The following is a 24,045-nucleotide window of genomic DNA, read 5'->3' as shown; positions in this document are numbered from 1 at the left end:
AATATAAAAAAAACTACTTAGGGTCAAGAAAATGATGGGTTTAAGTTGACAGGAAGAAAAATGTAGGGCAATGGTCAACACTGACAGCAATAGTTCCATGCTGGGTCTGGAGGAAGAGATTCTGAAATTGTTGTGTTTTGAAGTTTACCATGTGGACTCAAGGCAAGGATTGAAGGTTAAGCAGAAAGAGGTGGAAGAAGAAAAGAGGCAGTTAGAGTGGTGATTTCTTGATTCTGGAAGGTTAATTAGACCTACTAAACCTTTTTTGTTATGAAGAAGCTTGTGCTTGGGGTTCTGGTATCGTGATGCTGTCTATTTCTCCATCAGCGCTGATTGGTTGCTCTTGGGGCTTAGTAGGGGGCTCAATCTCCTGTCTCCTTGCCAGTGGTTGGTTCTCATTACTGGTCTTTCTATGTTCTTGCTTCTGTGCTGGATTCCTAGCATAATATGCAACGAGTGCATTGTCGTTTTTTTTTGAATCCCAAGATTGCATTGTCTTTTAATCTTAAAGAATTGGCCCCTCAATTCTTTTCCTATATTTCATGTATGTAACAATGAACTCTTCGAATGCAAGGCACTTAACCAATCATTCTGTTCAGTATTATATCCATTGTTAAATCATAGGCCCTTAAATCATTTCTCAATACTTAGCCCATGTCCTTTTTGGTCTGCCCGTAGCTCTTCTAGCCCCTTTGACTTGTAACAGACAACTTCTCATTGGTGCTATAGATGATCTCTGTATGTGCCCAAACCATCTTAATCTACTTTCCCTGATTTTATCACCTGTTGGACCTACTCCTAGGTTTCTTTAAATAAGTTCATTTATGATTATATTCCTTAGTTTTCCCACTCATCCATCTCAACATTAGCATTTTTTGCCACTCTTTTTTTCTTGGTGTGCACATATAGACAGATATTGTTATTGTTGTTATGATAATGATCACCATTATTATTGTTATTATCATTTGTTTTGGTCATTGTTTCTCTTGGACTGGGGGAATAGACAATCACTTATTGTAATTACTACGCTATTATTCCCTTTTGACCCCTCTAAAGAAAGAAATAAAGAAAGAAGGAAAGGAAGAAGAACAGTGTTCCTCAGGTTATCCTCAGAATTCAGAACTCAGTTTTAATGTTTGACAGTAATCTTTAATGTTTGATAGTAATCTAGTCCTAACCAGTATATATATATATATATATGTATGCAGATACTTCAAAAGAGGACATATGCACTCCACATCCTGGCTTTATAAGAGAAATGTGTATAAGATGTGGACAACGACAGGAAGATGGTTCTGGAGTAGCATTTGGGTACATTCACAAGGTAAGTTCTATATTTATATATAACCATATTAATTCTTTGTTTTTTGTTCAGATATCTGGACATATAAGTTTGGTCCTGGCTTATGTTTTACAGATTTAGTATAAGAGTTGAGCAATGTATTGCTGGTGGACAATAATTTGTGTTTTGCAGGATTTGAAACTTGGGATGGAGGAAATTGCTCGACTACGTGGCGCAGATCATAAAAAATTATTGCATGGTAGAAAACTTTACTTGGTCCTGGATTTGGATCATACTTTGCTTAATTCTACCCGGCTTATAGATCTGTCACCAGAAGAGGAATATTTAAAGGGCCAAACAGATTCCTTAAATGGTAGGACCTCTATTCCAGTTCATTGTCTACTATGATTGGTATTTCAAGGCTAGTTGCTTAATCATTAGGTACCTAGGCAGTGTGCAGGTGCTAGGCGGGAAAGAACATTGGCATTCTAAACCGAGGTGGCTTCCTCGCTTTTCAGTGGTTGCTCACTCTCACTTAATAAACATTGTATTTGTGGTATTTGACAATAAATTACCAGCAATTTCATGATTCAATTAGGACCCTTACATCAGTTGGACCATTTAACCAGTAAATTAGTTTAAATGAAACCTAATACCGAGACAAGATTGGTTATGTTGTTGCCAGATTACAGTCTGGTGTTGGAAAATTTATCCTTGTCTGAGGAAACATACATGGAGTAAAAATCCTTAATGATATGTGTTTCAGAATACATGTGTTATTATATTACAACTACACATTTTTAAAGTGCTAATGCTATAAAATGTAATCTTGAAATGTACATGTAATATCTGGTGACCTATCAGGTACATGTAGTGTCCAACACCAGTATGCTAAGCATTCTCAAGCATCTGGGTATCATAGCTTGAGAGCAATGTTTTTCATCACTAAGAAGGATCACCTACTGAAGTGGGAGATAGTTTCTAGAAGTAGGGATGGAGGCTAGGAATAGGAAATGTCAGGCTGAGAAACACAACATTATTGGGAAATGGTTATGGAGGTGACAGTTGGAATAGGACAGACTATGTCATAGAGTAATTGGCAGGATACATGGATTGGAAAACAATGGTTGGGATGCGGGAGTTGACCCTAGGGCTTCTCGATGTTCTCCCTAGAAAGCTATTCATGGTATATTGCCTTCCATCCTTCATTACTTTAAATTTGATGCCTCTGTGGGAAACAAAGTGTAGTTTTGGAAAGATGCTTGGCTTGGAGAGATTCCCTTAGTGATAGGTGTAGTTGAGGCATAATGGCCCAAAAAGGTGAGGCGTAAGCCTCAATGTTCTAAGGAAAAAATTAATTAAAGTTTATAAATTGATGAAAATAACATACAATATGCCAAATTAAAATAATAGAAAGTATATATATCCATAAACTAGAAGTTTATAAGCAATAAGTTTCGGCATTTAAGCATTAAATAAAATAATAACTAATCAACTAACAATTATAAACATTTTACATTTCATGTAAAAAACCAATTTAGAAGAAAGGAAACAACTTAGTTAATTTGATCCAATTTCATTATTATTATTATTATTGTTGTTGTTAAAAAGAAAAAAGATCCATTAGTAGAAGAAATGAGAACAATAAAAACTTTGGGACATTACATTTAGAAGAAAAAGAAAAGTCTCATTTAATTTATCCAAAAGAAACTAAAAGCTTGATTAGTCCTTTTTTCATTGAACTCTCTTAAAACACTAAGAAAAACTAATAGAATTTGATTTGCCTTATTGGTTTTTCTTTTTTACTTTTTTATTTGGCCTATAATTATTGAAGTGTTGTCTCTATATGTTTTAAATTATAAAAGTATATATATTTTTTTGCATTGAATCACTAAGTAATCATTGATACTGAGGCTTACGCCTTGAGGCTTGAGGTTTATGCCTCATTCTGACAAAGGCTTAAACCTCACAACTTTGAGGCTTGTGCGCCTCGCCTCAAGGAGTACACCTCATGCCTTAAGGCTTTAAGCCTTTTAAAACAATGCTCTTCAATTTTTATTGATAATTCATGGGACTTGGCATTGAGGAGAGGACTAAGGGAGAGATGACAATGGTAGATGAACTAGTTATTCTTTTAGGGTTGACCTTTTTGGATCAATCTTGTTTGAACAGTAGAATTTGGAAACCTTCCCCGTCTAGTGTTTTCACTTGTTCCTTTTTCGTTAATGACCTTCAGTCAAATAACCTTGCAAGGAACTTTCCATCAAAGGAGGTTTGGTGTAGCCCTTTACCTCCAAAAATTTATTTTTTCTGCCTTTCACCCCACGTTTGTAGCCTCTGCTTGGGTTCTGGTGAGACGACCACACTTATTAATATCTTGTCCTTTTGTGCACTTTATTTGGTCCTGGTTCTCTTCTCTCTTTGGCTGCAGGTGGACACCCCCTGCAGATTTGGTAAGCCTTTTTGTACCAAGCTTTTTCAATCAACTAAAGAGGTGTGGTAGAATTATGTGGAGAGCCACAAGAGCAGCTATACTCTGGTCAGTCTGAGAAGAAAGAAACAATAGGATCTTTAAAAGAGTGGAGAAATCCAAGGAGGAAACTGTAGAAAGAATAACCATTATGACTATCCATTGGTTGAAAACTCTAGATTTGTTTAAAGATTTCTCAGCTGAGGACATATTTAGGAATTGGGGAGTGGTTGCAGCTACAACATCCACAAAACCCTATTGTGTAGGAACTGTGGTCCCCAGCAGCATAATAAAGAATAAAGTTGAACTTTGATGAAAGCTCGAGGTAACCCGAGGCCTTCGGGTATAGGGGGACTATTCAGAGATGCAGATGGGAGAATTATCGCTCCGTTTTCAGGGCCAATAAGGGTGGGGGACTCTTTGAGAGCCAAGGTGATGGCTTTGCATCAAGGTGTAAGATATGCCAAACAATTGGTGTTACACCAAGTTGAGATAGAAGGGGAATCTAAATTGTTGATGGATTGGCTACAATCAGGCAAGTTGGGAAGCATGGATGTATAGACAGCCCATACAGGAAATTCTCGATATAACAAGGGAGATTGGTGCATGCTTCAAGTAGACAAGATCAGCTAATGGTCTGGCTGGTACCTTAGCCAAACAAGGGACTGTGAAGGAAAGTTTGCTCTGGGCAGTTTTGTAATTCAGATTACTTGGGCTCAACACCTATTTTAGGGTTTGACAATTGTATCTTAATTTGTAGTAATGAAGTACCCATTTCCAATAAAATGAAAATGTTTTTCATCACTAACACCTCATAGTTTTAAGGTCATGGTTGAAACTGAAATTGGGGAGTTATCAAAAACAGTGTTATTAAAGCATTGAAACGTGAAAGCCATACAGAAAATGCCTCAGCTTGCTAGTGGGTCAATATCTATGATGCAGTTGAATGAGATGATTATGCATCTACTAGTTCAACCAATGACTAGTTAGTTTTTTTTTTGGTTTTTTGTTTTTGATTTGTAACTATTTAATTTATTGCTTAATGAATGAAAGAATAACAAGTGCACAAAAATGTGCCTAGCACCCCTTGTTATGGGCTAGCACTGCTAACCCATCCATTATTTCTGCTGTTAGTTCTGCTGTAGTGGGCCTTCTTTATGGGCCTGTTTTTATTTCTTTTTGTTTATGCTTAAGGCACCTGGCCAACTAAGGGCACTCTTGTAACTTTACATATTTTTATTGCAGCATATATAAAGCAATTGAGAGAGATCAAACTACTCTCTTCTCTCTTCTCTTCTATTCATTCTCTCATCTTCCTAAAGTTTTTGTTGAAACTCTTCTTTCTTTCTTTCTCTTCCTATTTTTATTTTATTTTCTGAATTATTACAGGCGTGTTCTGCAACTTGGCATCAGAGCAAGTTCTAACCTTCAACATCTTCCTCTTTTTGGCCCATACACAGTGTGTATGAATAACTGATTGGCTGATTAATTAGCCAGCTTATGTAGCCCAGTTGGGAGGGTTTTTTGGAGAGGCTTTTGGGGATTTTCATCCCTAGTTGAAGCCCAAGGCAGGTTCTTGGAGATTTTTTCCTGAAAACTCTAGATAACTAGAGAAACTTAGTTACGGGTTCCAGGGACACTTTGAAGCTGGCACTTGGGAATTAAAGGGAAGTTTTTGATTTCCTTTAAGATTGGTTTAGGCTAGACAGTGTTCTGGAACCTCTAGTAGGAGTGGCTGCACTTTCTCTTCTTCTCCCATCTTGATGGGTCTTGTGAAACCCTAGTTTTGGGTGGTTGAAGAGTAGTTTTTTCTTTGGGTTAGCATTCTAGATTAGTAACACCCTAATTTGATTTTTGTTTGCATCCATACAGTCAATGGAGCAAATTGGTGGAGAAACCAAATATCCCATATTTTTCGGGTTTGGACATGGAGGGTTTGTGGAGACTTTGTTAGGAGTGGTGACCATTGTAAAGTTGGATGGAACCAATTATTTGGCTTGGTCTTAGTTTATAAGGATACATGTGTGTAGTAGAGGTTAATGAGGTTAGAGCACCAGGAGCAAGAAGAAACTTGCGGAGGATGATCCTACCTATGAGAGGTGGATGTAGGAAAATTACACAATAGTGGGCTGGTTAGTAAACTCCATGCAGCCACATATTAGTCAGCACTATTCCCAAAAAGTGAATGTTGCCCGGGCCTACAAATTGATGAATGATGTGAATAACCTAAGATAGAGGGAGAAACCCTTAGCCATTTACTTCTCCATGCTGAAATATCTTTGGTAGGAGATTGACTTGATGGAGACTGTTGTTTGGGGGAGGTATGCCTTCCTTTCATTGCTTCATAAGAGCAACTAGTAGATTTTCTAACTAAGGGAGTTCCCAAAGCAAAGCTACAACATTATGTAAGCAAGATGGGCATGATTGACATCTATGCTCAGCAGGGTGAGTGTAGAGAGATTGGGCTGAATGGGCCTTAGTTTTCTTTGTTTTAAATGACTTCATTTTTGCTGTAGTGGGCCTGTTTTTATTTCGTTTTGTTTATGCTTAAGTCAGCCGCCCAACTTAGGGCACTCTTGTAACTTTACACATTTTTATTTCAGCATATATAAATCAAATGAGAGAGACAAAGGAGAGAGATCAGACTACTCTCTTCTCTCTTCTCTTCTCTTCTCTTCATTCTCTCATCTTCTTCCTAAAGCTTCTGCTGAAACTCTTCTTTCTTTCTTTCTCTTCCTATTTTTATTTTATTTTCTGAATTATTACAGGTGTGTTCTGCAACTTCTTGCTAGCATATCAGCTAAACCATTGAATGATCTATGCTTTCATCCCACTACTACTTATCTACTTTGGAGTCTCCTTCCATCACCAGATTGTTTAAAAAGCACACCTCAGGCGCGCCTAGGCGCACAGTGAGGCGCATTTTAGGGTTGGTGCCTCGCCCAGGTCCTAGGTGCAGCCCTTTCAAAAGGTGCATGCCTAGTGTGCCTAGGCAGATTGATCAGCCCTTTCTAAGGTTCCATGCAGTCGGCTAATCTCAAGACTGCATGGAAAGCAAATCGAGAAGCCCTAAGAAGGCTCTGACACCAAGTAGGTAATAACAAACAGAAAAAAGGGGGTGAAAGGAATGGAAGGTGGGATTAAGAGATAAAAAAAGGAGCAACGTGGGAGTAAGAAAAAGGGGAAAAGACCAAAGTGCCCTTAATAGGGTGGCTATCTCTAAAAAGAAATAAAAAATAAACAGATTATGGGTTGGGGCCCACTAACTAACTAAAGAAACAAAAGAAATAAGAGAGCCCAATAACCCAACTGTAGAGAACACTAATGTGGTCCCCACTGTGTTCGTATGTCAGCAATTAGTTATGATTAGGATTAGTATTTCAGCTTTATCTTATCTTGCCGTGTAAACAATTCAGTCCTTTTACAATTATGACACTATGTATCTAAATTTAAGAGTGGCTGATTCTTGGACATTACAAGAAATCTTCAGCAACTGTCCAAGGATTGGAGAGTGCTCCTTGTAATCAGGAAGAATCAGAGAAGAATTAAGTGATCAAGGTTAGGTCTTTGATCAAGATTGGAGGTGCCGATGAGATTTTTTTTGGTTCTTTGATCAAGATTGAAGTTTTCAAAGAGGATTTTCTCAAGATCAGTTTGTTTTCATAATTTTCTGGGGTTGATCAGAATGAAGATCAGTTTTTTGAGCAAGACTGAAGCTGGCGATCAGAATTTCAGGAAGACTTTTGGATCAAGATCAGTTTTTTCAAAAATTTCTGGGTAAAATTTTATTCCTTCTTGAGGTCAGCAGCAAGGGTAGCTTAATCTGAGAGGTACGGCTATAAAAAAAATTATCTTTTTTCTGATTTAGGATTTTAAGAGAAAACCCTGAAATCCAAGACTGTTACTGTGTCCGGATAAGAGATTAGACTTGCCTTTTTTGATTTAAGTTTGGCTGGTATCAGATTTCTGTTCTCTGTTCTCTGTTTTGGAGTTCTGTTCTCTGTATTCAAAGACCTAGTACTGCTGAATCTGATTTTTGTCTCTAGGCTGACTGTTATTAGAACCAGCAGGCTGACTAATACAGTGATTTAAGTTTGTTTCCACTCTCTGTTTCAAAAACCCAGTACTGCTGAATCTGGTTTCTGTTTCTAGGCCAACTGTTATTAATTTCCAAAATCAGTAGGCTGACTGATATAGTGATACAGTGAATTGGAAAGTGCTTTTAATTACTAAATCTGAATTCTGATTCTAGACCTACTGTTATTAGTTTCAGACCCAGTAGGCCGATTGTTACAGTAATTAGAAGGTGTTTTTTTGATTAACCCCTAACCAAGAATGGAGTTTAAGAGCCAAGGGGAAGGTGTTTTTTGGGACTGGTTTAGGTAACATGACTGAGAACACTTTCCAGATTACAACTGTTAAGTTTGATGGATCAAACTACTTAGAGTGGGCCCAATCAGCCATGATGGCCATTGGGGGTAGAGGAAAACTGAACTATTTGTTTGGGGATATGAAGGAACCAATTAAGGAGGATCCCATTTATGCTAAGTGGATTCAGGAGAATTATTTGGTGATGACATGGCCGTGCAACTCTATGCAGCCACGCATCAACTAAGGAGGATCCCATTTATGTTAAGTGGATTCAGGAGAATTATTTGGTGATGACACGGCCGTGCAACTCTATGCAGCCATACATCAGCCGGAACTACTTATGGGCAAAAACAACTAAGGAAATATGGGTTGTTGTGAAAGAAACCTACTCCTAGCCCCTTAATGTTGCTAGGGCTTATGAGCTGAAATGTGAGGTTAAAAATCTCAAGCAAGGAGAGAAATAGGTCTCTGTTTATTTTTCAATCTTGAAATCCCTGTGGCATGAAATTGACCACCTTGAAACAATTGAATGGGAGAGTCAGAAGGATGCATAGGCTTACAGAAAGTAGGTTGAAACAAATTGAGTGTTTGAGTTCCTAGCTGGTCTAAATTCTGAATATGATATTGTGAGACAGTAGTTGTTGACAAGAGATGGCGTAACTCTATCCTAGGCCTATTCCCTAGTGCACAGTGAAGAGACTAGGAGAAAAGTTATGCTACAACAATGCCTTTCGAATCAGCCCTAGTAGCAGTTAAGCCCAAATCTAGGGGTGATAAGGAAAGAGATATGAAGAAGGAAGCTAAGAAGGACCTAGTATGTGAGCATTGCAAGAAACTAAACATACTAAAGACACTTGTTGGAAGTTGCATCCGCATCTAGTTCCAGCAAAACTCAGAAACAAAAAGGGGAATGCAAATATGGCTATTAACACTAATAGTACAACCTCATCTAGCACAAGAGGCACTCCTCTAGACACCCTAGCTGCTATTTGAGCTGCTCTAACTCAGTTGGAAAATGAAGTTGGTAATTCAGCTCCACCTCCTCAGACACCATCAGCACCTCCTATCTCAACTTTTGCTCATTTAGGTAATCGGGCCTCAGCTCACCATGCCTCAGCTACAGGTAATGCAAAACATTATTGGATAATAGATTCAGGAGCATCTGACCATATGACTGGCTTGCCATCATTGTTTACTACTTATCATTTATCTTTCGGCAGAGACAAAGTGTCCATTGCTGATGGATCCCTTGTTCCTATTTCTGGCAAGGGAGACATCAAGTTATCTAATGCCATTTCCTTATCTTCGGTTAGTAGCATTACAAAAACCAGAATTGTTCAGTAACCTTTTACCCTGATCGATGTGTTTTTCAAGATCTAGAGACAAGGAAGGTGATTGGGACTGGCCATGAGACATATGGAGTCTATCTACTTGGAGGGAGTTCTCATTGGGAAGATAGTGAAACTAAGAGGTCTTTTGTTTCTCAGTCTGTTGATCAGGTTATGCTTTGGCATAATAGGATGTGTCATTTATCTTTTTGTGCTTTGAAGAGTTTGTTTCCTAGTTTATTTGAATCTATCCAGATGTCTAGTTTGAAATGTGAGAGTTGTGAGCTTGCAAAACACTATAGGACAACATATTCATTGAGTAGTAACAGAAGCAATATTTGGGTAGGAGACACACCTTTAAAGGATCTGTTCCCTTTGCTATTTTCTGTTTCTTTGTACAAAAAAGTGGTGGTCTCAAAATTTGTCTCACCTTTGGGAACACCCTTAGATCCTACTTGGGATTTTGGGTTTCATAGAGGACTTAGGGATGATGAAATTGAATCTCTTTCTGTCTTGCTTGGTTGTCTTAATTAGGTTTGTTTGGATCCCTCCAAGCTAGATAAGAGGGTATGGACTCCTAGACCCAATGGAACCTTCACTTATCCTTCTTTCCTCAAGTCCATCTCTTAACTTTCTACTCACCAACCCTTTCTGTCAAAAGAAATTTGGTGCAGGCCAGTTCCCCAAAAAATTATGGCATTTTGTTGGGAAGTATTCCATGGGAAAGTAAACACTCTAGATAACCTACAAAAGAGAAGACCTTTCCTATGTATTTCTCCTAATTGGTGTATCCTCTGTAGAGCTCACGATGAGGATTGTTACCACCTATTAATATCTTGTCCCTTTTCTACAGACCTTTGGGCTTGGCTACTTTCGTTGTTTGGGAGCAGTTGGAGTCTACCAGTAGAAGTTCACATGCTCCTTCAACCATTCTACCTTTTATTGGCCTACAAAAATAGGGAGAATTATGTGGAGATGTGCTCGCGCCGCCTTGATTTGGACTCTTTGGGAAGAAAGGAATGCTAGAATTTTTCAAGAAAAGGAAAGGAGCAATCAGGAATTGAAAGACTGTGTTAAATAGGGCAATACCTTGGCTGAAGACCTTGGAAATCTTTCATCAATTCTCCTTTAATGACATTTGGAGAAATTGGTCAGTAGTAGCGAGGTGCTCATCCCTAAAGGACAAATCAATTACAAGCTGGTCTCCTCCATCCGAAGGCTCACTGAAGTTGAACTTTGATGGAAGTAGCTTGGGTAGTCCAAGATTATCCGGAATGGGGGGTGCTTTGAGAAATGAGAAGGGAGAGATTTTGTTGCTCTACTTAGGTCCCTTGGGAATTGGGGACTCCATCAAGGCAAAACTTTTAGCTACTGTACAAGGGATGCAATTTGCAAACCAGCTGGGGGTACAACACCTAACGATTGAGGGGGATTCCAAAGTGGTGGTGGGTTGGTTGAAAAATCCTGAAGAGGGTATGTGGCGTTACAAGAATGAAATGAAGAAATTTAGTTGGTTGACAAGGAATATGTTGGTCACTGTACAGTGGGTGGGGAGATCACCAAATACTTTGTCAGATGTGTTATCCAAGAAAGGGGTAAATAGGGAAGAATTGTTTTCGGCTCAGTTTGGGGACCTTATCATATCACTACCATGGGGGGTACAGATATTTCCTGTTGTTTGTTGATGATTATACTCGTTTTTCTTGGGTTTACCTTATGTGTTCTCGAGATGAGGTTCCAACATTGACCCGGATCTTTCATCAGATGATTTTAACCCAATTTGGGGTCAAAATCAAAATTTTTAGATCTGATAATGCGAAAGAATATTTTGCAAACCCATTAGCCTCCTATTTGCTTGACCATGGGATTATCCATCAGAGTACCTGTCCTCATACACCATAGTAGAATGGGGTTGCTGAAAGAAAGAATAGACACATATTGGAGGTGGCCAGAAGTATTATGTTTACCTCCAATGTGCCTATACATTTCTGGGGGGAATGCTATTCTTACAGCAGTATATCTCATCAATCGGATTCCTTCACGGGTTCTTGACATGAAACCTCCATTTACACTTTTATGTCCTGATAAAGAGTTGTTTACCGTTCCCCTTAAAACCTTTGGTTGTATTTGCTTTGTTCAGATTCTTGGCGCTCATTGTTCTAAATTTGATCCTAAGGCCTCAAAATGTATTTTCCTTGGTTATGCACAAACTCAAAAGGGGTATTGCTGCTATTAACCCACTTTTGGGAGGAGATTTATCTCTATGAATGTCACTTTCTTTGAGAATGTACCCTATTATCCAAGGGTTTCTCCTCGGGGGGAGAGTAATGAGGTTGGAATTAACTCATCAAAAGTTCCTTTACCTGCCCCATTAAGTGAAGAGGGGTGTAATGGGGAGGGTTGCCAGAGGTGCAGGGATGTAAGAGTCTATCACAGACGGTGGAGGTAGGTTGATTTTGGTCATTAGTAGTCTAGTCTAGGCCAGCCCCAGTTCCTTCTACAGGTCTAGATCTAGGTACCACACTCTCTTCACCAGATATTATAGATGAGATACCTTCCACCATTGAGCCTTCACCTTCATTGGATGACCTTGACCTTTACATAGCAGTCTGTAAAGGCAAACGCCGTTGCACCACATCCACAACTCACTGCATTTCCCAGTTCTTGTCCTATGTGTTTGCTGGAATGAAGCTGCCGAAGAAGAAGAAGAAGAAGAAGAAGAAGAAGAAGAAGAAGAAGAAAGGTTGAGAATGGCGGCAATAATCTCTCAGCCGGCCCTACTCTATTATTAATAAGTGTATTACATAATGTTACACAAATAGACTAGAATGCCCCTAATTAGTGATGGGACACCTAGAAAAAAAAACACTAAATATGATTAGGCCCAATAACTAAGGCCCAATAACAGAAGACTAAAGACCCAACAGAGATAAATAAACATATTAAGACAGCCGAACCAACACTCCCCCTCAAGCTAAGCATGGATGTCAATCATGTTTAGCTTGCCAAGTAAGTCCAATAATTTTACTATAGCTAGCCCTTTAGTTAAAACATCTGTGATCTGCATCTCGGAGGGAGTATAAGGAATGCATGGTTCTCCTGAGACTATTCTTTCTCTGACAAAGTGGCGGTCTATCTCAATATGTTTCGTTCTATCATGTTGCACTGGGTTATTTGCAATGTTGATGGCAGCCTTATTGTCACAATACAACCTGAGAGGGCTCTCGATCTTTATTCCAAGTTCACCAAGAAGGATCTTAAGCCACAAAAGTTCAGCAACACCACGAGCCATAGCTCGATATTCAGCCTCAACACTTGATCTAGCAACCACATTTTGTTTCTTACTCCTCCATGTAACTAGATTTTCTCCAACAAAGGTGCAGTACCCGGAAGTGGACTTCCTGTCCCCAACGGAGCCAGCCCAATCTGCATCAGTATATGCTTCAACTTCAATCTTATTGTGTTTTCTGAACAGAATCCCTTTCCCCGGGCAAGACTTCAAATATCTGAGAATCCTTTCCACAGCTTTCATGTGAGGGATTTTAGGAGTGTGCATGAACTGACTGACAACATGTACAGCATAAGCAATGTCAAGGCGAGTGAGGGGCAGATAGATCAACTTCCCCACCAGCTTTTGGTATCTTTCTTTATCAAGGTAGTCATCTCCTACTGATTTCTGTAGGCCATGGTTCTATTCTATTGGAGTATCTGTTGGCCTACACCCCATCATGCTTGTCTCTTGTAGAAGATCAATGACATATTTCCTCTGACATATGTAGATGCCCTCTTTTGATCTAGCAACTTCAATCCCAAGGAAGTGTCTCAGTTGACCCAGGTCTTTGATCTCAAATTCAGTAGCCAAGAACTCCTTTAGTCTTTTAATCTCTTCCTGATCATCCCCTGTAATCACCATATCATCCACATAGACAATAAGTGTTGTAAGTTTTCCATTTCTCTTCCTTATGAACAAGGTATGATCTGCCCCACTTTGAGTATAACCACCTTTCTTCATGGCCCCACAAAGCTTCTCAAACCAAGCTCGAGGAGACTGCTTAAGACCATATAGTGCTTTTCTCAGCCTGCACAGCTTCCTGCCAAACCCATAACCTAGTGGAGGATCCATGAATACCTCTTCATGTAGGTCGCCATTTAGGAAGGCATTCTTCACATCCAACTGATGTAGTTCCCATGAGAAATTTGCAGCTAATGACAATAGAACTCGGATTGTGTTGAGTTTTTCTACTGGCGCAAAGGTTTATTTGTAGTCAATCCCTTCTTTTGATTTAACCCTTTTGCTACAAGTCTGGCCTTGTACCTTTCAATGGACCCGTCCTCCCTATGCTTTACAGTGAACACCCACTTGCATCCAACAATGCTTTTCCCTTCCAGTAGATCCACTAATTCCCAAGTCCTTGCTTTTATTAAGACTTTCATTTCTTCGTCCATAGCTTCTTTCCATCTTGGGTTGGATACTGCCTCTGAATATCTAGTAGGAACATGCACAGAAGAGAGAGCAGACACAAAAGAACAATAATGGGGAGACAAATGTGAGTAAGACACAAAATCAGCAATGGGGTGTCGGATAGTACAAGAACGGGTGGGCTTACGAATGGCAATAGGAAGATCCAAGTCAGAGGGATGTGTGATAGTATTACCTAGGGTTGCTGAGACAGGTTGATCTGAGTCCAATTGGTTGCTGTCATGAATTGGAGGACCCTTTTTCCTTCTGTTGTAGGTGATTCTTATATCTTTCTGCTGCCTTCTGGAGTCTTCAGTAACATCTGCAACATCACTAGTAGTAGCTGGTGCAATGGGAGCCTCACTAGATTCACTTGGGATACCACAACTAGGAGGATCAGGAGGAGAAGATGGAAGGTCTGAGGCAGAAAGAGGCACAAAGGAGGGAACAGAAGAATCCTCTTCCATCCCGCTAGTCTCCCCCTGAAGAGTATTCTAGGAAGAATGAAAATAGGATTGAGACTAAAAAAAAACCACATCCTTTGTGACATTTTTTCTTGGTGACTGGATCATAACACTTGTAACCCTTCTGTGTAGAAGAGTACTCCAAAAAGATTCCTTTCGTAGCCCTAGGATCCAGTTTGGTCTTCTTTGGATCCTTTACATGTATAAATCATACACAACCAAAGACTCTCGGTGGAAGAGAAAAGTCTGGAAGATGAGGAACTTTGTGCTGAAATAGTAAGGCTCGAGCAGTCTTCAATAGGTGTCTATTCTTGCACTCAGCAACCCCATTCTGTTGGGGGGTACTAGCACAAGATGATTGATGGGTCATTCCAACATCCTCCATAAACAGATTCAGGGACCTTTCAAAGTATTCAGCTGCATTATCAAACCTGAATTGTTTAATTTTCTTGCCAAATTGTGTTTCAATGATTTTGTAAAACGCCATGGTTACCCGTGGCACTTCATCTCGTCTTTTTAACAAGTAGATCCATGTGCATCGAGAGTAGTGATCAATAAAATTGATCAAAAGAAGCTTGAATTTCATTACTAGAAATTGGATAAACAATTCTACATTGTTTTGATAACTAACAGACTTCACAAACTAAATTTTGACTTGAAACACCTTTGAATAATTCCGAAAACAACACTTCTAATGATGGAAAAGGTAAATGACCTAGCCTAGCATGCCACAGATGTAACCTAGCTATTGACTCCATATTGGACTGACTACTAGTAGCAGATGTTTGTAAGGTCGAATTGATGTCTGCATCAAGGTAGTAGAGGCCTCCACACTCATGACCGCTCCCAATCGTTCTCTTCGTCAATCTGTCCTGAAAGACATAATGAGTAGGAAAAAAAGTTATGCTACAATTAAAATTCTTGGTAAGCTTTGAAACAGATAAGAGATTTGAAGAAAGATTGGGAACATGCAGAACAGATTTGAGTGAGAGATCCTTGCTTAGGTCAACCACCCCTTTTCTAGAGATGGTAGAGAGGGAACCATCAACAACCCTCATCTTATCTTGGCCAGACAGTAAATGATAGGAAGAAAATAGAGAAGACATGTGTCATGTAGTCAGTTGCACCGGAATCAATAATCCAAGAAGCAGGATCAATAGAACTAGTTGCACTAAAAGCAGAGGCAGTACCTGATCTGGCAAGGGAGGTGGAAGCAAGAGAATTGGTCCTTAGACGAGCTAGTGCCCGGCTAAGAACCTCTACCTCATCGGCGGTGAAACCCAAGGACCCGTGTCCGGGGGAATTAGCAATCTGTCCCATGGAAGAGGATGTAACTGTGGATGAGTGTTTTGAGCCATCACCACTGTGACTGCAACTAGATTCCCACTTGTAGCTTGACCCTTTTGATGCTTCTTATCTTTCTTCAGAGCAGCTGATTTCAAATGTGGATAGAATAGAAAACCCAACAAGTCTCTTTCACATGCCTTTCTCCTCCATAGTGGGTGCACTTCAGATGTCTCTTGTCCGAGTACTTATTCCCCTTTTGATTTGTAGAAATTAGGGCCGAATGTTCCACAGACTATTCAGTTGGCTTAGTTCGAGTATCAACTTGCATCTCTTTTCTTCTAACCTCTTCATTCCTCACGAGGTAGTAGACATGATGTAAGTCTGGCATTTCATCCTTCCCAGAATTTGGGACCTTATGCTCTCATATATTAGATCTAGGCCAGCGAAAAATTTAAATGCTCTGCCCTCGTCAATTTGTTTGTCATGCCTTTCCTTGTCTTTAGCATTCTCCCAATCAAGAATGAGGTGATGATCTAGCTCTTCCCATAGTCCTTCTAAGATAGCAAAATATGTTGCAACAGTCATATCCCCTTGCCTCAAGGCAGCAATGTCTTGACTCAATCTATAAATTCTGGCATTATTTTTTCTCTGCCCATAAGTTTTGGACACTTTTTCCCATATCTTGGTAGTAGTGGAGAAATGTTGAACAGTCCTAGCTACCCTTGGAGTCATTGAAGCAAGTAGCCAGGACATTCTCTTTATGCCAAACTGCATAATCAACACTACCCACTTCAGGTTCCTTCTTCTGCCCGTCCAAATAACCAGCTTCTGGGACTTACTCCCCTTGGGCCCTACAACCAAGGGAAACCCTAGATGTAGGTCCTGTTGTGTTCTACGACCAACTCTAGGGTTTCTTTGCAGCAACCAAGATAGAAAAGAGGAAGAAAGAGAGTTGGATACGAGTAGAAGACGAAGCGGCGGCTGTAACCAGGCGCAAGATTAGAGCTCTAATACCATGTTTGCTGGAATGAAGCTGCCGAAGAAGAAGAAGAAGAAGAAGAAGAAGAAGAAGAAGAAGAAGAAGAAGATGGTGGCAATGATCACTCAGTCGGCCCTACTCTATTATTAATAAGTGTATTACATAATGTTACACAAATAGACTAGAATGCCTCTGATTAGTGATGGGACACCTAGACAAATAAAAAACACTAAATAAGATTAGGCCCAATAACTAAGGCCCAATAACAGAAGACTAAAGACCCAATAGAGATAATTAAACATATTAAGACAGCCGAACCAACACTATGATCATTTGTCTCCCTCCTACAAGTCTTTTCTTGCATCCATTGCTAATATTCCTATTCCCAGAATAGTATAGGAAGCCTTGTCAGTTCTTGAGTGGAAAGATGCAATAAAAGTAGAAATGGATGCCCTCATCAGAAACAATACTTGGGAGATAGTTGATCAGCCTAAAGGGAAGAAACCGGTTGGATGTAGATGGGTGTTCATTGTGAAACATAATGCTGATGGTTCCGTTGAAAGGTATAAGACGTAGTTAGTTGCAAAGGGATTTACTCAGACATATGGTATTGACTACTTGGAAACTTTTGCACCAGTAGAAAAGATGACCACTATTAGAGTCCTATTATCTCTTGTAGTCAGTTACTCTTGGTCATTGTATCAGATGGATGTTAAAAATGCATTTTTTTTATTTATTTTTTGATCAATAACAAAATGTTTTATTAGATTATAAAAATTGTGAAACTTTGAGTACAAGAGAGGAGAGGTAAAATATCTTAACTCCCCCACAACAGAGAACAAGAAGTAAAGCTAAAAAGTGGCCCAAAACAAAGAATCCTTAAGCACCCCTTGGCCCATCAGCCATGGAATTAGCACTTCTCTTCACCCAACTACTGTACTTCACCTCAATATCCCTACTCAGCCATTTAAATTTTTTCTTTTCATTTTTGTAGCTCCACAAACCATTGTTGTCTTCCTTCAACCACCTAATTACCACATTCGAGTCCCCTTCAATGATCAAGCACCGAATGTTTAATTCCCTTGCTCTTTTGATTCCTTCCAAAGCTGCTAAAATCTCTTCCCTAAGAGAGTCACCCTCACCGATAGGGCCAGAGAACATAGCAAAAATAATTCCAGCCTCATTTCTGAAAACTCCCCCAATCCTAGAAGGCCCAGGATTCCTTAAACTACAACCATCAAAATTCAGTTTCATGAATCCTAAAGGAGGGGGGGGGGGGGCCAAGAAGGTCTAGAGGTCCTTTTGCACTGAGCCAAGGTAGCAACTTCTTTCCACTTTCTCAAAAGATCATCCATGGAGAACTCTGAAAAAAGCTCCAAAGATTTCAGCCAATGGCTGATCCTTAAGTGTATCAATTCAGTTAAATTCTCCATAGATCTTTCCTTGTCTGGAAATAGTCTAGAGTTCCTCTCTTCCCATACGGACCAGCACATAGCTGCTCTAATGCTTCTCCACATGATCTTCCCTCTTTTCTTAAGCCATCTAGAGAACGAGGGAGAGAACAAGCTTTGCAAACTCACGGGGTGATTCCAAGTGCATCCAAACAAGGATGAAGCCCATTCCCCAGTAGTCTTAGTAACCAGACAAGTAACCATAAGGTGGTAAGCCGTTTCCCCATTAGCTTTACAAAGAGCACACCTATTGGGAAGTAAGCAAGAATTAGGTCTCTTTCTTTGAAGCAAGTCGGTTGTGTTTATTCCTTCCAGGAAAGTTTCCCAGCAAAAACTACCAACCCTGAGGAGGAATGGTTTACTCCAAATCTCATTAACAGGGAAGGAAAGGCCAGAGGGAGCAGGAGGATGGATCAAGCTCTCAAAAAATGACGCATGAGAGAAGGACCATTGGATAATGGGGTCCAAATTCTGGAGTCATCCTTACTAGGGTCCAAGAAAACATTTTCAAGGGTGGCTAGTAGAGACGACAAGCAGCCCAAATCCGTATCCCTTATTGTTCTCCTCAACCCTAGATTCCATCCAAAACCGGAATTAGAATCAGAAGGAACTAAGAAAGAAGAAATGGGTTCATTCTTCAGGTCTGACAACGCATATAAGGAGGGAAATTGGTCCATTAGAGATGAGTCCCCAACCCAAGGCTGCTCCCAAAATTTTACGAGATTACTAGAGTTCAGATCATACCTTATCCAAGGGGAGAAAACCGGAAGTAAATCATGAATGACTTTCTAAGAAGCAGCTGTAGTCCTTGCCAAGATTCCTGGATCCCAGTCATTGTCTTCCAGCCCATGTATACTAGCCACAATCTTCGTCCATAGTTTGTCCCTTCCCATTGGAAACCTCCATAACCATTTCCCCAACAATGCCATGTTTCTTTTCTTGATATTCCCAATCCCAAGCCCTCCTAACTGCTTGCTTCTAGTTACCACCTCTCAACTCACCCTATGGTCTTTCTTCTCCTTTCTTGGTTCCCACAAGAAATCCCTCGTGAACTTTTCCACTCTACTTGAGACCTTTGCGAGAATCTTAAACACCGACAGAAAGTAAGCAGGAAGGTTAGCTAGGGTATACCTAATTAAAGTGATTCTCCCCCCTAGAGAAAGATAATTTTTCCTCCATGAGACAAGCTTTTCTCAAGTCTTTCTAGAATCGGGTTCTAGAAGTTGTCTTTCATGGGATTATCTCCTAAGGGGAAACCCAAATAAGTCAATAGCCAATCCGAAATTGCACACCCTAATAACCCCACATGTTCACTTACCTCTCTCTCCTCCAAATTCACTCCCACCAAACAACTCTTATCAAAGTTCACTTTTAGATTGGACATCTGCTCAAATAATTGTATGGCCAATTTCAGGTTCCCTATCCAATTTATGTCCCCACCTTCACAGAAAAGAATTGTGTCATCTGCGAACTGTAAGTGTGTTATTGGTACTTGCTCCCTTCCTATTCTCCACCCTTTTACTAAGTTCCTCGCATCAGCTCTATGAATCAGTTTGCCCAAAACATCTACAACCAGAGTGAATAGGAAGGGGGAGAGTGGGTCTCCTTGTCTTATTCCCCTCGAGGCAGGAAAGAAATCCCTTGCAGCTCCATTCACCAAGATTGAATAGTGGCAGCTCTTAACACAACCCCAAATCCATTTACATCATCTGTTTCCAAACCCAAAACTCCTCATCACCTCCACCAGGAAAGACCAATCAAATAGGTTATAGGCCTTTTCTAAATCTAGTTTGCAGACCACACCCTTCTTCTTGGACTTCTTGAAACTTTCCAAACTCTCATTTGCAATCAAGATTTGATCAGTGATCTGCCTCCCCTTCACAAACGCTCCTTGATTGGGTGCAATAATAGAAGGAAGAACTTTCATTATTCTTAGAGACAACACTTTTGCTATTATCTTATACAAACTATTTACCAAATTGATAGGTCTAAAATCCTTAGGGTGTGAAGCCTCTTTCTTATTCGGGATCAAAGCAATAAAAGTGGAGTTTAAGCCCCGATTGATTATTCCCCTCCTATGAAATTCCTCAAAGACCCGCATAATATCCTACTTCACAATATCCCAACAATCCTGATAAAAAGCCATTGTGAATCCATCTGGGCCTGGAGCTTTTGTCCTATCCATCATAAACACTGCCTCCTTAATCTCCTCAATATCAAAAACCTTCTCTAACCCCTCCTTATCCGCTACACTTAGAGTAGGCCAATCCAGCCCTTCCAGCCAAACCCTCCCATTTACCAGCCTTCTAAAAATAGATTTAAAATGATTTTTACAAAGGCCTCTTCTATTTCTGCTTGGTGGGAAATTACTTCACCTTTGACTTCCAATTTTGAAATGAAGTTCTTCCTTCTTCTGCTATTTGCTAAGAATGGAAAAACCTCGTGTTTCTGTCTCCCTCTTTTAACCATTTGCACCTAGATTTCTGTCTCCAACTTATTTCCTTCTGGAGCAAAAGGTCTTCCATCTTCCTCCTCACACTCCACCTCAAGTCTTTTTCTTCCTCTCCAAAGGAACCCCTTACTTCCTTTAAATCCAAGTCCTCTAATTGTTCTAGCTAAGTCTGCTTTCTCTCCTCCAATCTTCCAAACTCCAGCCGGTTCCACTCCTTTACCTTGGATTTTAGAAATTGAAGCTTCTTGTGGAATTTCATACCCTCCCACTCTACTGATAGATTACATTGCTCCCACCAGTCTTTGATTTTCTCAATGAATCCTGGATGAGCCAGCCACATGTTCTCAAACCTAAAGGGGGTAGGTCCATCTCCACTTAATTCCTCCTTACACATCACCATGGGTCAGTGGTCTGAGGTAAGTCTAGGGAGTGCCCTAGAAGTTAGATTCCTCCAATGCTCTTCCTAATATGTTGAAAACAGGAATCTATCTAGCTTGGAGCAAAATGACCAAGATTGTAGGTTAGACTGGGTGGAATTGTGATTTAGAAGAGGGATTTCTTTAAGCTCAAAGGTGTTCACAAACTAATTGAAATTCCTCATGCTTGTAGTCACCCTTTGACTCAGATTATTAGTTTCCTCTTTGAACCTCACCACATTAAAATCCCCTCCCACGCACCAGGTCCTTCCTAGAGGCCCCTAATATCACTCAACTCTTCCCACTGTTTCTTTCTCTCTCTGTAGTCGTTGGGGCCATATACATTTGTTAAGACCCAATCAAAACCATCTGCCACCTACCTGAATTTCACAGATACTGAGTGATTTCCTATTAATTCCTCGACCCCTACAACCACATCCTCTTTTCACAAAGTTACAATCCCACCTGAAGCTTCTCATGATGGAGTAGTCGCCCACCTTATCCCTAAACCTGTTCATGGGTCGGGCCGGGCCGGGCTTTTACTGTGTATTAACAAATTTTTTTAAGGGCCGAGCCCGAGCCCGGCCCGACCATCGGGCCCACAACTTGGTTCCGAGCCCGACCCTCATAAAAAGCCCGAAGCCCGAGCCTGGGCCCGGGCTTGAAAGTTAGCCTATACTATTATTATTATTAATGTTGAAGCAGCTGAATAGAGAGAGATTGAAATTATAAAGAAAAGAATAATATATATATATATATTAAATTATAAATATATATTTTAATAAATATTATATTATTTATATATTTTATATAATATATAAAATACATATTATATATTTTATAAAATATATAATACTGAGTTAGGTCGGGCCGGGCTTTTTTGACAAATCCCGAGCCCGGCCCGAAACACAGTCGGGCTTACTGTGTTAAGCCCGAGGTCAGGCCCGCGGGCCTAATTATATGACCAAGCCCGGCGGGGGTGCGGGTCGGGCCGGGCCGGGCCATCGGGCTACTTGGCCCATGAATAGGTCTACTTATCCCCCTTGATCTCCACACACCTCTTGCCCATCTATTGTCGAAATCAGTGAAGGGATGAGAGATCCATCATATGGATGGCCGAACACTGCAGGTAGGTTGGGCGAAATTTCAAAAATTTCTCTCTCCCATGTGAGAATCACATTCCCTATTTTAGAAAAATGCATTTTCAAGGATCAATCTTGAACCCTAAACCAGACCAGATCTGAAACCAAAAGGTATGAGAGAGAAATACCTGATACAGAGTAGTAGTAACTCCCAATGAAGGTGTTCACGCCCAAGGAGCTCACCAAAGATTGCTCCCACTGAAGATGACACAGTGTAGGGTGGAGCAGAATTAGTAGGGTGGTTCTTCAGCAAGAACCTAATTCTTCACCAAGAATCTAATGGAGGGCTGACTTCAGATCAGTTTTTCTTCCAAAAACTGATATCAAGAACCTTTCTCGATCGCTCCTACAGGTGGAGATCGGACTGGCAATGGCAGTAACAATAGGAGAAGGCAAGAGCAGAAGATGGCGTCAGTCCAACTACAGTTGTCTTCTCTCTTGAATCAGTAATCTTGAAGGATGAACTGGGGTTCACCCTTCTCCTCTATTTATAGCCTTAAAGAGAGGTTCTCCTAATCCCATTAGGAGTTTCCTAATCCAAATCTTGTATTTGGATCTAGACTCTCTTTAAGAGATAAGGATAATCCCTTATTTTATCTACAGATAAAGATCAGCCCTCCTAATCTGATTAGGAGTTTCCTGATCCAAATCTCTATTTGGATCTGGACCCTCTGAGTGGATAGGGACAATCCCTTATCCTATCTGCTGATCTAAATCCCAGAACTGCCCCTCTTTAATTAATCATATTAAACCAATTCGAATTTGGCTTTAGGCCCATTAAGTCCATGTGCTCACTTATCCTCCAAACTGCTGCCCAGTTGAGTATCCTTGTATGGCGTGGGACCCAAGCATTGATCTACACATCAGCCACATGGGTTCAACCCAGCCTCTGTTACAAGGCCTGGCCGAATTCACTATAGGAGACAATGAACCCCTGAGTCCATCACCATGGGCTCTTAATGGGCCCAACATTTACACTAAATGGTCCCTGGGTCAAGCCACCTTATAAAAACCCAAGGACTGTGGGCAGATGCAAGATTAGCCCATCAAGTATTACCCTCAATGGTCTTACACTTAACCTCTCAGCCCATAATGATCAAACACTGCCCGACAAGAGAGGACCTCTCCCTCGGTTGCAAGGAATAGTGTTGCATTCTCTACTCATATGGATCCTGGGAATTAAAACCTTTTTGCAAACATTTTGAAACCATAATATATATATATATATATATATATTTTGCAAAACAAATTTCAACAGTTGAAATCAACTGCCGGCAATTTTGGTTTCCATCAGAGAGGTGCATCCCCGATCATTCACTTTGTCCGACAAAGGGGTTGATCCTGTCACTATGATCACCCACTTAGATGAATTCTCGGACTGTCCCAACATACCCAGGTTTTGACCCCCTCTAAGGATCTCACTGATTGGCATATCAAAGACAGCCCAATCCGACACCTAGTGCAGTATCATAATCGAGTCTAGGGGTCAGGTGTAACATTCCAGTTTTGCCCATCTATCTCCAAGGTCCAGGGCAATACTGGAATTCTGGTCCGGTTCAGGGTTTCAAGAAAACCCACATTGCATGTACCTCAGGTGTCACCCTGGCAGCTGAGACAAGCTACCCCAACCAACTTGGCGGCACATCAGTGTCAGCCTTGGCAGGATAGATCTCCCCAGATCTATCCAACGACTATGAAGACTCTAAACTAACACAGGTCTCATATGTGTCCAGTTTAAGGGTATTACACAGAAACACACCATAATAACATGAATCAAATATGTACTTTATTCATTTACATTAAATGTCATAGGGTACATCATTCTGATTGGAGCTAAGGGCATACACTGTTTAACAATCAGATCTCTTAGATCCTTGAATTAACACCACATCCGGGTCAAACTTATTAATCGCCTCTTTGATAGTTGCTCTTTTCCTCACACTA

At 40.4% G+C, this 24,045-nt stretch overlaps 1 protein-coding gene across 3 annotated transcripts in view; it reads left to right on the top strand.

Moving 5' to 3' along the window:
* CPL4 (C-terminal domain phosphatase-like 4) overlaps positions 1–24,045 on the top strand; it is an 83,139-nt gene that overhangs the window by 39,910 nt on the left and 19,184 nt on the right. For all 3 annotated transcript variants that reach the window (XM_088968200.1, XM_088968199.1, XM_088968201.1), the window contains 2 exons: positions 1,209–1,324; positions 1,475–1,655. In XM_088968200.1, the coding sequence (XP_088824326.1) occupies positions 1,209–1,324; positions 1,475–1,655 (297 nt within the window). The remainder of the gene's footprint in view (positions 1–1,208; positions 1,325–1,474; positions 1,656–24,045) is intronic.

This window comes from Nelumbo lutea, chromosome 2 (assembly GCF_056320005.1).
Source record: "Nelumbo lutea isolate HS-2025 chromosome 2, American lotus-T2T, whole genome shotgun sequence".
Taxonomy (NCBI): domain Eukaryota; kingdom Viridiplantae; phylum Streptophyta; class Magnoliopsida; order Proteales; family Nelumbonaceae; genus Nelumbo; species Nelumbo lutea.
Note: the sequence above shows the minus strand (reverse complement) of the source record. Positions and strands in the feature narration are given on the sequence as shown.